This window comes from Carcharhinus amblyrhynchos, chromosome 27 (genome assembly GCF_965287045.1).
Source record: "Carcharhinus amblyrhynchos chromosome 27, sCarAmb.v2.hapA, whole genome shotgun sequence".
Lineage (NCBI taxonomy): Eukaryota > Metazoa > Chordata > Chondrichthyes > Carcharhiniformes > Carcharhinidae > Carcharhinus > Carcharhinus amblyrhynchos.
The window spans coordinates 41981560-41994379 of record NC_137350.1 but is presented as its reverse complement, the minus strand read 5'-3'; the positions used below and the strand labels follow the sequence as shown (position 1 = coordinate 41994379).

Below are 12820 nucleotides of genomic sequence, written 5' to 3'. Positions count from 1 at the left end.
GATCATGGCTGATCTGATAGTCGTTCAGTTCTACTTGCTCGCTTTCTCCCCATAACCCTCAATTCCCTTATTGGTCAAAAATCTATCTATCTGTGACTTAAACACATTTAACAAGGTAGCCTCCACTGCTTCATTGGGCAGAGAATTCCACAGATTCACTACTCTCTGGCAGAAGAAGTTCCTCCTCAACTCTGATCTAAACTGTCCCCCCCCCCCCCCCCCCCCCCCTGTTATTTTGAGGTTGTGCCCTCTAGTCCTGCTGTCCTTTCTGAGCGGGAAGAATCTCTCTACCTCTACCCTATCCATATCCTTCATTATCTTATTCGTCTCTATAAGATCCCCCTCATCCTGCTAAACTCCGAGTACAGACCCAGTCTATTAAATCTCTCTTCATAGTCCAACCCCCTCATCTCCGGTATCAGCCTAGTGAACCTCCTCTGCACTCCCTCCAAGGCCAATATATCCTTCCGCAAGTGCGGCGACCAAAACTGCACACAATACTCCAGCTGCAGCCTCACCAGTGCCCTGTACAGTTGCAGCAAGTCCTCCCTGCTTTTATATTCTATCCCCCTCGCTATAAAGGCCAACATCCCATTCGCCTTCTTGATCACCTGCTGCACCTGCAGGCTGGGTTTTTGTGATTCATGCACAAGGACCCCCAGGTCCCTCTGCACAGCAGCATGTTGTAATTTTTCACCATTTAAATACTAGTCCTTTTTTTTGGCTTGAGGGATAATAGCCCATTTTACTACTATTCCTTCTAAACTGGATAACCTCACACTTGCCAATGTTATACTCCATCTGCCAGGTCCTTGCCCATTCACTCAGCCTATTCAAATCTCTCTGCAGACTTTCTGTGTCCTCCACACAATTTACTTTCCCACTCACCTTTGTGTCATCCGCAGACTTTGTTACCCTACACTCGGTCCCCTCCTCCAGATTGTCTATGTATATGGTAAACAGTTGAGGCCCCAGCACCGATCCTTGCAGCACGCCACCAGTCACCAACTGCCAGTCGGAAAAGCACCCATTTATTCTGACTCTCTGCTTTATGTTAGATAGCCAATCGTCAATCCACGCTAACACTTCAGCTAAATGCGTGGCTGAAGGATTGGTGTAAGATGGAGGGTTTTCATTTGTGAGTCATTGGGAAGTGTTCGTGAGAGAAGGGCACCTGTATAGGAGGGATGGGGAACACTTAAATGGGAAGGGCACAAATATCTTAGCTGGGAGGTTAGCTGGAGTGTTTCAACAGGGTTTAAACTAATGTGGGGGGTGAAGGGGGTGGGGGGGGGGGTGAAGGGGGTGGGGGGGGGTGAAGGGGGTGGGGGGGTGAAGGGTGTTGGGGGGGGTGAAGGGTGTTGGGGGGGGGTGAAGGGTGTTGGGGGGGGTGAAGGGTGTTGGGGGGGGTGTGAAGGGTGTTGGGGGGGGGGGTGAAGGGGGTGGGGGGAAAGCGGGATGAGGGGAAAGCGGGATGAGACCGATAGCTCAGTAGGCACTGGGATTGGGAGCGAGTTGGGTGACAGGGTAAGATTAGACGAGAGGACAATTATCCGGGAAAGGGAGGATCTGAGTGGGCCTGGAGATCTGGAGTGCTTCTGTTTTAACGCGAGGAGCGTAATGGGTAAAACGGGTGAACTTAAGGCCTTAATGTTTGCAACGAATTTAGGTGTGGTTGCAGTGACAGAGACGTGGTCAATAGAAGGGCAGGACTGGCAGCTAAATATTCCTGGGTATAAGTGTTTCAGGCGTGACAGAAGAGGGGCAAAAAGAGGAGGGGGAGTGGCGTTGTTAGTTAGGGAGCACATTACAGCGGTGCAGAGGGAGGATAATATAGAGGAGTCGGGAAATGAGTCGCTGTGGGTGGAGTTCAGGAATAGGAAGGGAGCAATCACTATGCTGGGGGGTATACTATAGGCCACCCAATAGCCTGTGGGAGGTGGGAGAAAGGATATGTAAAGAAATTCTAGATAGGTGTAGAAAAAAATAGGGTTGTTATAGTGGAAGACTTAAATCTCCCTGGGGTGGATTGGAAAGTGCCTAGGGCTGGGGGTCCGGATGGGGAGGAATTTGTAAAGTGTGTACTGGAAGGATCTTTGGAGCAGTACACAACTAGCCCGACTAGAGAGGGGGCTGTACTAGATTTAGTTCTGGGAAATGAGCCTGGTCAGGTGATCAAGGTTGCAGTAGGGGAACATGTGGCAAACAGTGACCACAATTCAGTCTACTTCAGGATACTAATGGAAAAAGATGAGTACTGTCCAAAGGGGAGGGTGCTAAATTGGGGGAAGGCTAGACACAGCCAGATTAGGCAGGGAACTTATGGATACTGATTGGGAGAGGTTGTTTGAGGGTAAGTTCACGTTCGGCATGTGGGAATCTTTTAAGGGACAGCTGAAACGGGTGCAAGAAAGACATGTGCCGGTTAAGAGGAGGGATGGAAAAGGTAGGATCAGGGAGCCGTGGATAACTAGGGAGATTGAAGACTTGGTCAGGAGGAAAAGGGAAGCGTATGTTAGGTCTAAGCAACTGAGAACAGAGACAGCATTGGAGGAATACAGGAAGAGTAGGAGAGAGCTTAAATGGGGAGTTAGAAGGGTAAAAAGGGGGCATGAAATGGTCTTGGCAGACAGGACTAAGGAAAGTCCAAAAGTATTTTACCCCTATGTCAGGAATAAAAGGGTGGTTAGAGGGAAGATTGGCCCTCTTAGGGACAGAGGAGGGGAACTATGCCTAGAATCTGAGGGAATGGGGGAGATCCTGAATGAATACTTTGTGTCAGTATTCACAAAGGAGAGGGACTTGTTGTCCAGCACTGTCTTGGAGGGAGTTGTAGACCTGTTAGAGGAAATATCTATTATAAGGGAGGAAGTGTTAGGGTTTTTAGGTAGCATTAAAACTGATAAATCTCCAGGGCCTGATGGCATTTATCCTAGGCTGCTTAGGGAGACGAGGGATGAAATTTGGGCCTCTGATGCAAATCTTTGTCTCTTCTTTGGGCACAGGTGAGGTCCCAGAGGACTGGAGGATAGCGAATGTGGTATCACTGTTTAAGAAGGGTAGTAGGGATAACCCGGGTAATTATAGGCCGGTGTTTGATGTCAGCGGTAGGGAAGTTGTTGGAAAGGATTCTTAGGGATAGGATGTATAAGCATTTAGAGTGTGGCAATTTGATTAGTGATAGGCAGCATGGATTTGTTAAGAAGAGGTTGTGCCTTACGAATCTGGTAGAATTTTTTGAGGAGGTGACAAAAACGGTCGACGAAGGACGAGCTGTGGATGTTGCCTAGATGGATTTCAGTAAGGCATTTGACAAAGTCCCTCATGGTAGGTTGGTGGATAAGGTTAAGGCTCATGGGATACAAGGACAGGTGTCTAGATGGGTTAAGAACTGGCTTGGTAATAGGAGACAGAGAGTCGTAGTGGAAGGGTCCTTTTTAGCTGGAGGTCTGTTACCAGTGGTGTGCTGCAGGGCTCAGTACTGGGACCTTTGCTATTTGTAATATACATAAATGACTTGGAAGAGGGAGTATGTGATGTGATCAGCAAGTTTGCAGATGATACGAAGACGGCTGGACTTGCTGATAGTGAGGAGCAGTGTCAGGCAATACAGCGGGATATAGATAGGCTGGTATATTGGGCAGAGAAATGGCAGATGGAATTTAATTCAGATAAATGCGAGGTGATGCATTTTGGAAGAAATAATGTAGGGGGGAGTTACACGATAAATGGTAGGCCTATTAAGAGTATAGAAACGCAGAGGGACCTGGGGGTGCAAGTACACAAGTCCTTGAAGGTGGCAGTACAGGTGGAGAAGGTGATGAAGAAGGCCTATGGTATGCTTGCCTTTATAGGGAGGGGTATAGAGTATAAAAGCTGGCGTCTAATGTTGCAGTTGTATAGAACGTTGGTTCACCCGCATTTGGAGTACTGTGTCCAGTACTGGTCGCCTTACTACCGGAAGGACGTGGAGACCCTGGAGAGAGTGCAGAGGAGGTTTACCAGGATGTTGCCTGGTATGGAAGGCCTGAGCTACGAGGAAAGATTGGGCAAATTGGGGCTGTTCTCCTTAGAAAGGCAGAGGGAGAGGGGAGATCTAATAGAGGTGTATAAGATTATGAAGGGTATAGATAAAGTGAAGAGTGGTAAGCTTTTTCCTAGGTTGGATACAATAATTACGAGGGGCCACGGACTTAGGGTGAGGGGGGCGAGGTATAACTCGGATGTTAGAGGGAGGTTTTTTCACACAGAGGGTGTTGGGGGCCTGGAATGCACTGCCAAGTAGGGTGGTGGAGGCAGGCACGGTAGGGTTGTTTAAGGCTTACCTGGACAGGCACATGAGCAGACTAGAGATGGAGGGATACAGGAGACTTTTCTAAATAAAGATCAAGAGCTTTGGGATGTCCCTGGGAATCAATTGATTCCTATGGACCTTCCAAAATATTTCATGGCTCACTTGCTTTATTCCTGTGCTTCTGGGGAATCCGTAAATGTCTAAGTTTTGCATGTTTATTGATGTCTTTTCTTTTACTTCACAGGTGATTCGGTCCACCTTGTTGACCAACAAGGGGCATACACGCGGTGGGTTGTGCAAGGGCTGCTCTTGGATGTTGCTTCAAGAGTTGCCTAGTGCTTCACGTCGTTAGTGTACGCTTAAATTGGACCATCTGACGGGCAACATGACAGCTCAGTGACTATCACTGTTTGCTGTGCAAATACATGGATTTGGGCCGGTGTCTGCGGGAGTTTGCACATTCTCCCCGTGATTGCGTGGGTTTTCTCCGGGTGCTCCGGTTTCCTCCCACATCCCAAAAAACATGCTCTTAGGCTGATTGGTGTAACAAATTGTCCCTAAATTAGTCTTCCCTCAATCTTCCCCAATAGGTGTAGAGAAAGGTCATGGGTAGAGGAGGGCACTCATAATGTTAAAATGGCGGCACGGGCTCGTTGGGCCGAAGGGCCTGTTTCCCGTGCTGTGTTGTTCTTTGCTCTTGTTCTTTACCCCCAACTCCGTGTACCTTCATCTTCTGCAGCAACCTTCTGTGAGGCACCTCATCAAATGCCTTCTGGAAATCTAAATACACCACATCCACCAGTTCCCCTCTGTCAATCACACTCGTTATATCCACATAAAATTCCAGTGAATTTGTCAAACACGACTTTCCCTTCATGAATCCATGCTGCGTCTGCTTGATCAAACCATTCTTTTCCAGGTGTCCTGCTATTTCTTCCTTAATGACAGATTCCAGCATTTTCCCAACTATGGATGTTAAGCTAACCGGCCTGTAGTTACCCGCCTTTTGTCTACTTCCCTTTTTAAAAAGTGACATAACAGTAGCTGTCTTCCAATCAGCTGGCACCTCCCCAGAGTCCAGCAAATTTTGATAAATAACAACTAATGCATCTGGTGAGTGTCTGGAACAAGCTGCCAAAGGCAGTAGTAGAGGGGCATGGACAGGGTGGCTTTTGTCTTTTAAAAAGCATTTAAATAGTTACATAGGTAAGATGGGTATAGACAGATTTACGTGGGCTACTGGGACTAGCTTCGGGGTTTAAAAAAACCAGCATGGATAAGTTGGGGCTGAAGGGCCAGTTTCCACGCTGTAAACTTCTATGACTCTAAGTGAGGCATCCCATTTCCACTACCCTCCCAGACAGTGCATTCTATACTGTCACCACCCACTGCGTAAAATCCCCTCTAAATCTCCCACCCCTCACTTTTAACTTGTGTCCCACATAACTGAATCTTCAACTAAAGGGAACAGCTGCTCCTTAGCCACCCTGTCCATGCCCCTCATAATCTTGAGTACCTCAATCCGGTTACCCCTCAGTCTTCTCTACAATGAAAACAACCCAAGCTTACCCTACTTAAATGTTCCATCACAGGCAGCATCATGGTGAATCTCCTCTGCGCCCCCATCAGTGCAATCACATCCATCCTATAATGTGGTGACTGGAACTGCACACTGTACTCCAGCTGTGGCCTCACCAAAGTTCTATACAATTAAGGATAATATCAGGGCGGCAGTAAGGGAAGATATAGGCTCCAAAGAGCAGAACGTGGAATCGTTGTGGGTGGAGATAAGGAACAGTAAGGGGAGGAAGACACTGGTGGGTGTGGTCTATAGGCCCCCAAATAATAACTTGGGAGGTGGGACGGGCTATAAACAAGCAAATAAAAGATGCGTGCAGAAACGGAACGGCGATAATTATGGGGGATTTTAATCTGCATATTGATTGGCTGACCCAAGTCGGACGCGGTGGGCTTGAGGAAGAGTTCTTGGAATGCTGTCAGGATAGTTTCCTTGAACAGTATGTGACGGAACCTACGAGGGAGCGAGCTATCTTAGATCTGGTGTTGTGTAACAAGGCAGGAAGAATTAGGGATCTTGTTGTGAGGGATCCTCTTGGGACGAGCGATCATTGTATGGTTGAGTTTTTGATGCAGATGGAGGATGAGAAAGTAGGGTCCCGAACCTGTGTCCTCTGTTTGAACAGAGGGGAGTACGATAGGGTGAGAGAGGAATTGGCAAATGTAGATTGGGAGCGCAGATTGGTTGGTAGGACAGCTGAGGAACAGTGGAGGATCTTTAAGGAGATCTTTTTTGGTACTCGGCAGAAATATATTCCAATGGTAAAGAAGGAATGTAGGAGAAGGGATAATCAGCCGTGGTTATCAAAGGAAATAAAGGAGAGTATTAAATGAAAAGCTAATGCATTTAGAGTGGCTAAAAGTAGTGGGCGAGTACAAGATTGGGAGAGGTTTAAAAATCAACAAAGAATGACTAAGAAGTTGATAAAGAAAGGAAGGATAGACTATGAAGCTAAACTAGCACTAAATATAAAAAAGGACAGTTAAGAGTTTTTACAAATACATAAAGAAGAGGAGGCTGGCTAAAGTGAATATTGGACCCTTAGAGGATGAGTGGGGGGATTTAGCGGTGGGAGATGAGGAAATGGTTGAGGCCTTAAATAAGTTTTTTTGCCTTGGTCATCATGGAGGAGGACATGAATAGTTTGCCGGATATTAAAGGTAGAATGATGGTAGGAGTTGAGGGCCTGAATGCAATCACTGTCACTAGAGAGGTAGTGCTTGTTAGACTAGTGGGACTGATGGTGGACAAGTCCCCAGGACCGGATGGAACGCATCCCAGGGTTCTGAAGGAAATGGCAGAGGTGATAGTGGATGCCTTAGTGATTATTTACCAAACTTCGCTGGATTCCAGGGAAGTGCCGGAAGATTGGAAAACGGCTAATGTTACGCCGCTGTTTAAAAAAGATAGCAGGCAAAAGGCAGGGAATTATAGGCCGGTTAGTTTAATGTCTGTAGTTGGAACAATGCTCGAATCCGTCATCAAAGAAGAAATAGTGAGGCACCTAGAAAAGAATTGTTTGATAGAGCAGACGCAGCACGGATTCATTAAGGGGAAGTCGTGTTTGACAAATTTATTGGATTTCTATGAGGATGTGACTAGTGCGGTAGACAGAGGGGAACCGGTGGATGTGGTGTTTCTCGATTTTCAAAAGGCATTTGATAAGGTGCCTCACAAAAGGTTGCTTCAGAAGGTTAGGGGGCATGGAGTTGGGGGTAAGGTGTTAGCGTGGATAGAGAATTGGTTGTCTAATAGGAGGCAGAGAGTTGGTATCAATGGGTGCTATTCTGATTGGTGGTTGGTGACTAGTGGAGTGCCGCAGGGATCAGTGCTGGGGCCTCAGCTATTTACCATTTATATAGATGATCTGGACGAGGGGGTTGAGTGTAGGGTGACGAAATTTGCTGATGACACGAAGATGAGTGGAAAAGCAAATTGTGCGGAGGGTGTGGAAAGTCTACAGAGGGATCTGGATAGGCTGAGCGAGTGGGCGAGGACCTGGCAGATGGAGTACAATGTTAGCAAGTGTGAGGTTATCCACTTTGGCAGAAATAATAGTAGGAGGGATTACTATTTAAAGGGCGAAAAGCTGCAGCATGCTACGGTGCAGAGGGACCTGGGGGTCCTTGTGCATGAGTCGCAAAAACCCAGTCTGCAGGTGCAGCAGGTGATCAAGAAGGCAGATGGGATGTTGGCCTTTATAGCGAGGGGGATAGAATATAAAAGCAGGGAGGTCTTGCTGCAACTGTACAGGGCACTGGTGAGGCCAAAGCTGGAGTACTGTGTGCAGTTTTGGTCGCCGCACTTGTGCAAGGATATTTTGGAGTTGGAGGGAGTGCAGAGGAGGTTCACTAGGCTGATACCAGAGATGAGGGGGGTTGGACTATGAAGAGAGACTAAATAGACTGGGTCTGTACTCGTTGGAGTTTAGAAGGATGAGGGGGATCTTATAGAGACGTATAAGATAATGAAAGGGATGGATAGGGTAGAGGTAGAGAGATTCTTCCCGCTTAGAAAGGATAACAGGACTAGAGGGCACAGCCTCAAGATAAGGGGGGGGCAATTTAGAACGGAGTTGAGGAGGAACTTCGTCACTCAAAGGGTGGTGAATCTCTGGAATTCTCTACCCGTTGAAGTGGTGGAGGCTGCCTCGCTAAATATATTTAAGTCATGGGTAGATAGGTTTTTGACAGACAAGGAATTAAGGGTTATGGGGAGAAAGAGGGAAAGTGGAACTGATCCACTTCAGATCAGTCATGATCTTATTGAATGGCGGGGCAGGCTCGAAGGGCTAGATGGCCGACTCCTGCTCCTATTTCTTATGTTCTTATGTTCAATTCCAACATGACTTCCCTGCTTTTGTAATTTATACTCCGATTGATAGAGGTGCGTGTGCCATATGCCTTTTTCACCATCTTATTAATCTGCCTTTCCGCCTTCAGAGATCTACGGACAATCACGCCAAGGTCCCTTTGTTCTTCGGAACTTCCCAGTGTCAGACCTTTCATAGTGTACTTCCTTATCAAATTATTCCTTCCAAAGTGTATCACCTCACACTTTTCAGGGCTAAATTCCATCTGTCACTTATTTGCCCATTTGACCATCTCATCTATATCTTCCCATAACCCAAAACACTCAACCTCACCGTTAACTACCCGGACAATCTTTGTGTCATTGGCAAACTTACTGATCCTATCCCCCACATAGTCATCCATGTCATTTATATAAATGACAAACAATAGGGGGCCCAGCACGATCCCTGTGGCACACCACTGGACACTGGTCTCCAGTCACTAAAGCAGCCGTCTGTCATCACCCTCTGCCTCCTACCACTCAGCCAATTATGAATCCACCTCATCAGATCAGCCTGTATCCCATTTGCATTAGCCTTTGTAATAAGTCTCCCATGTGGGACTTTGTCAAAGGCTTTACTGAAATCTACATGAACGACATCAACTGCACTACCTCATCCACACACTTGGTTACATGCTCAAAAACTTCAATCACGGCATGGCCTCCCTCTGACAAAACTATGCTGACTATTCCTGACCAAACACTGCCTCTCCAAATGGAGATAGATTCTCTCCTTCAGAATTTTCTCCAGTAGTTTCCCAGGCACAGATGTGAAACTCACTGGTCTGTAGTTCTCTGGCTTGTCTCTACAAGCTCTCTTGAATAGTGGGGCCACAGGCAGTGGCTGTGCCTGTGCCTGTGCCGGTCCCTGCGGCAGTGGCTGTGCCTGCGGCTGTCCCTGTGGCTGTGCCTGCGGCTGTCCCTGTGGCTGTGCCTGCGGCTGTCCCTGTGGCTGTGCCTGCGGCTGTCCCTGTGGCTGTGCCTGCGGCTGCGGCAGTGCCTGTGCCTGCGGCTGTGCCTGTGCCTGCGGCTGTGCCTGTGCCTGCGGCTGTGCCTGCGGCAGTGGCTGTGCCTGTGCCTGTCCCTGCGGCAGTGCCTGTGCCTGCGGCTGTGCCTGTGCCTGCGGCTGTGCCTGTGCCTGCGGCTGTGCCTGTGCCTGCGGCTGTGCCTGCGGCAGTGGCTGTGCCTGCGGCAGTGGCTGTGCCTGCGGCAGTGGCTGTGCCTGTGCCTGTCCCTGCGGCAGTGGCTGTGCCTGCGGCTGCGGCTGTGCCTGCGGCAGTGCCTGTGCCTGCGGCTGTGCCTGTGCCTGCGGCTGTGCCTGTGCCTGCGGCAGTGCCTGTGCCTGCGGCAGTGCCTGTGCCTGCGGCAGTGCCTGTGCCTGCGGCTGTGCCTGCGGCAGTGGCTGTGCCTGCGGCAGTGGCTGTGCCTGTGCCTGTCCCTGCGGCAGTGGCTGTGCCTGCGGCTGCGGCTGTGCCTGTGCCTGCGGCAGTGGCTGTGCCTGCGGCAGTGGCTGTGCCTGCGGCTGTGCCTGTGCCTGCGGCTGTGCCTGTGCCTGCGGCAGTGCCTGTGCCTGCGGCTGTGCCTGTGCCTGCGGCAGTGCCTGTGCCTGCGGCAGTCCCTATGTTTGACTGCCATTTGCAAATGCACAGAATTACCAGAAAAAAAAACCCGGATTCTACTCAATTTTGGAAAAGACCAGCAAGATATTGGCTGAATGCTGCAAAAACAGCAGATATTCTACATTACATTATTCATTCAGGGTCCACAGCATGAAGTGATTCTGATGCAAAGACAAATGAAACAAATTATCCAATGTACTCACCATAAAAGCACCTACTTCAAACAGCGTGGCTCCAAATCCAGACCATTCCTTCACTATGCTTAAATATGTTGTCTTAGCCTCCAGCTGGGTCATTCCCTGAAGTTGTTTCCATTGTTCAATGATCATGGCCATGGAAGTTGCTGCCTCTTCTTTCAGCCGTACTTTTAACAGCTGTTCCTCCTCGAGTTTCTGTTTATGGAGTGTGCTGCCCCAGAAGCTGTTTGCCAGTGCTTCCGACAGGAAGTGACTCTGACTCTTACTATTTGTGGAAAGTAATGCTTTTACAGATTGCTGGACCCGGGCCTGGAGAACATGCACAGGAAACAACTCCTGTAATTTAGGTAGTGGTACATGTATGGTGAAATCCTGGATTGTAACCTGTAGTCTCAGGGCAGCCAGTGTCTGTAAGGTTTCTTCTGATGCAGGAAAGTAGCATTTGGTTACCATCTCATGGACCTAGGCCACAAAGAAAGCAAATTCTTGGGTGACATATACAGCTGCCGGATGCAACATTCAAAAAGAGACCACGTATCTAATAACACTATTCAATCTTACATAATGCTTACAGACATCCATGTATTATTACACACCCATGGTTGACAATCTGAAACACAATTGTTCCATTGCTAATGAGAGCAATAACTTTATGGGGATGTTTGTACAAACATTCTCAGTGAAGATCCCCACTTCTGATCTTACGATGGAGGGAAGGTCATTGACGAAGATGAGTGCGCCACGGACACTACCCGGAGGAACTCCTGCAAAAATATCCTGGCACTGAGAACGCTGACCTTCATTGGAAGCTTACTGGAGGAGCTACTTACGTATTTTTCAAGTGAATTATATTCAGTGAATTACTTGCACATTTCAGGGTAATAGAGGGGAGTGAAATGGATCTTTTGTCCAATTACTGAAAGATGAATTGGAAATTGTACTAACTTTGAAGCTAATGGAGAGGGTACAGGTTGAGTTTCAATACTGAGGTATCCAGCACAGCTCCAAAATTAAATACCAAAACAATAACTTGGGATTTTAATTATGAAACTGAAAACAAAAGCCTTCTGATTTTGTCTCGGCTTGACCCATAAGGCAAACAAGTCACAGATTTGTTAAGAGCAGATTATGTCTACTTAACTAGCTGGAGTTTTAGAACGGATAACAGAGCGGGTTGATGAGAGTGGTGTGGTGTACTGTACTGTACATAGAACCATAGAACATTAGAGAGAATGAAGAGGCTATTGACAGGAGCTACCGGCAAGTGGTCACTCTGGGGCAACGGGAGGAAGGCAAGTGGGTAACGGTTAGGAAGGGGAAAGCTCAGGTGATAGAGAGCACGCCGGTGGATGCCCCCTTCAAAATAAGTACTCCTGTCTGAGTACTGCTGGGGGGGACAGCTCACCTGGGAGAGGAAGCGGTGGCCAGCTCTCTGGAGCTGAGCCCGGCCCAGTACTTCAGAAAAGTAAAGGAAAGAGCAGCAAGGCAGTGTTAATAGGGGACTCCATAGTGAGGGGATCAGACAGGCGTTTTTGTGGACGCAGATGGGAATCGCGGATGGCGGTTTGTCTCCCTGGAGCTGGGATCCGGGATGCCTCTGGACATGTCCCAGACATCCTGAAAGGGGAGGGTGAGGAGCCAGAGGTTGTGGTTCACATAGGTACCGCTGACATAGGCAGGAAGAGGGAAGGGGTCATGAAAAGGGATTACAGGGAATTAGGTAGACAGCTGAGAAAGAGGAACACGAAGGCAGTAATCTCAGGATTGCTGCCTGCGCCGCGGGAGAGTGAGAGCAAGAATGGAATGAGGTGGAGGGTGAATGCGTGACTGAGGGACTGGAGCAGGGGGCAGGGATTCCGGTTCCTGGATCATTGGGACCTCTTTAGGGGCAGGTGTGACCTGTACAGTAAAGACGGGTGGCACTTGAATCCCAGGGGGACCAATATCTTGGCGGGAAGATTGGCCAGGGCTACTGGGGGGACTTTAAACTAGAAAGGTTGGAGGGAGGGAATAGAGATGAGGAGACTGAGAGTGAAGAAGTTAGCTCCCAGGTAGAGAAGGACTGTAGACAGTATGAGAGGGAGGTTAGACGGATGATGGAGAAGGGAAGCGCCCAGACCGAGGGTCTGAGGTGTGTCTATTTTAATGCCAGGAGTGTAGTGAATAAAGTAGATGAGCTTAGGGCGTGGATTGCTGCTTGGGAATGTGATGTGGTGGCCATTACAGAGACTTGGATGTCTCAGGGACAGGACTGGGTACTTCAGGTGCCGGGATTCAG

The 12820-nt window shown here is 48.5% G+C and overlaps 1 protein-coding gene across 1 annotated transcript in view; it reads right to left on the bottom strand.

The window, feature by feature from the left end:
- Nucleotides 1-12820, bottom strand: part of plekhh3 (pleckstrin homology, MyTH4 and FERM domain containing H3) — a 125242-nt gene that overhangs the window by 16338 nt on the left and 96084 nt on the right. The window contains exon 11 of the mRNA XM_080213388.1: nt 10549-11004. Within this exon, the coding sequence (XP_080069514.1) occupies nt 10549-11004 (456 nt within the window). The remainder of the gene's footprint in view (nt 1-10548; nt 11005-12820) is intronic.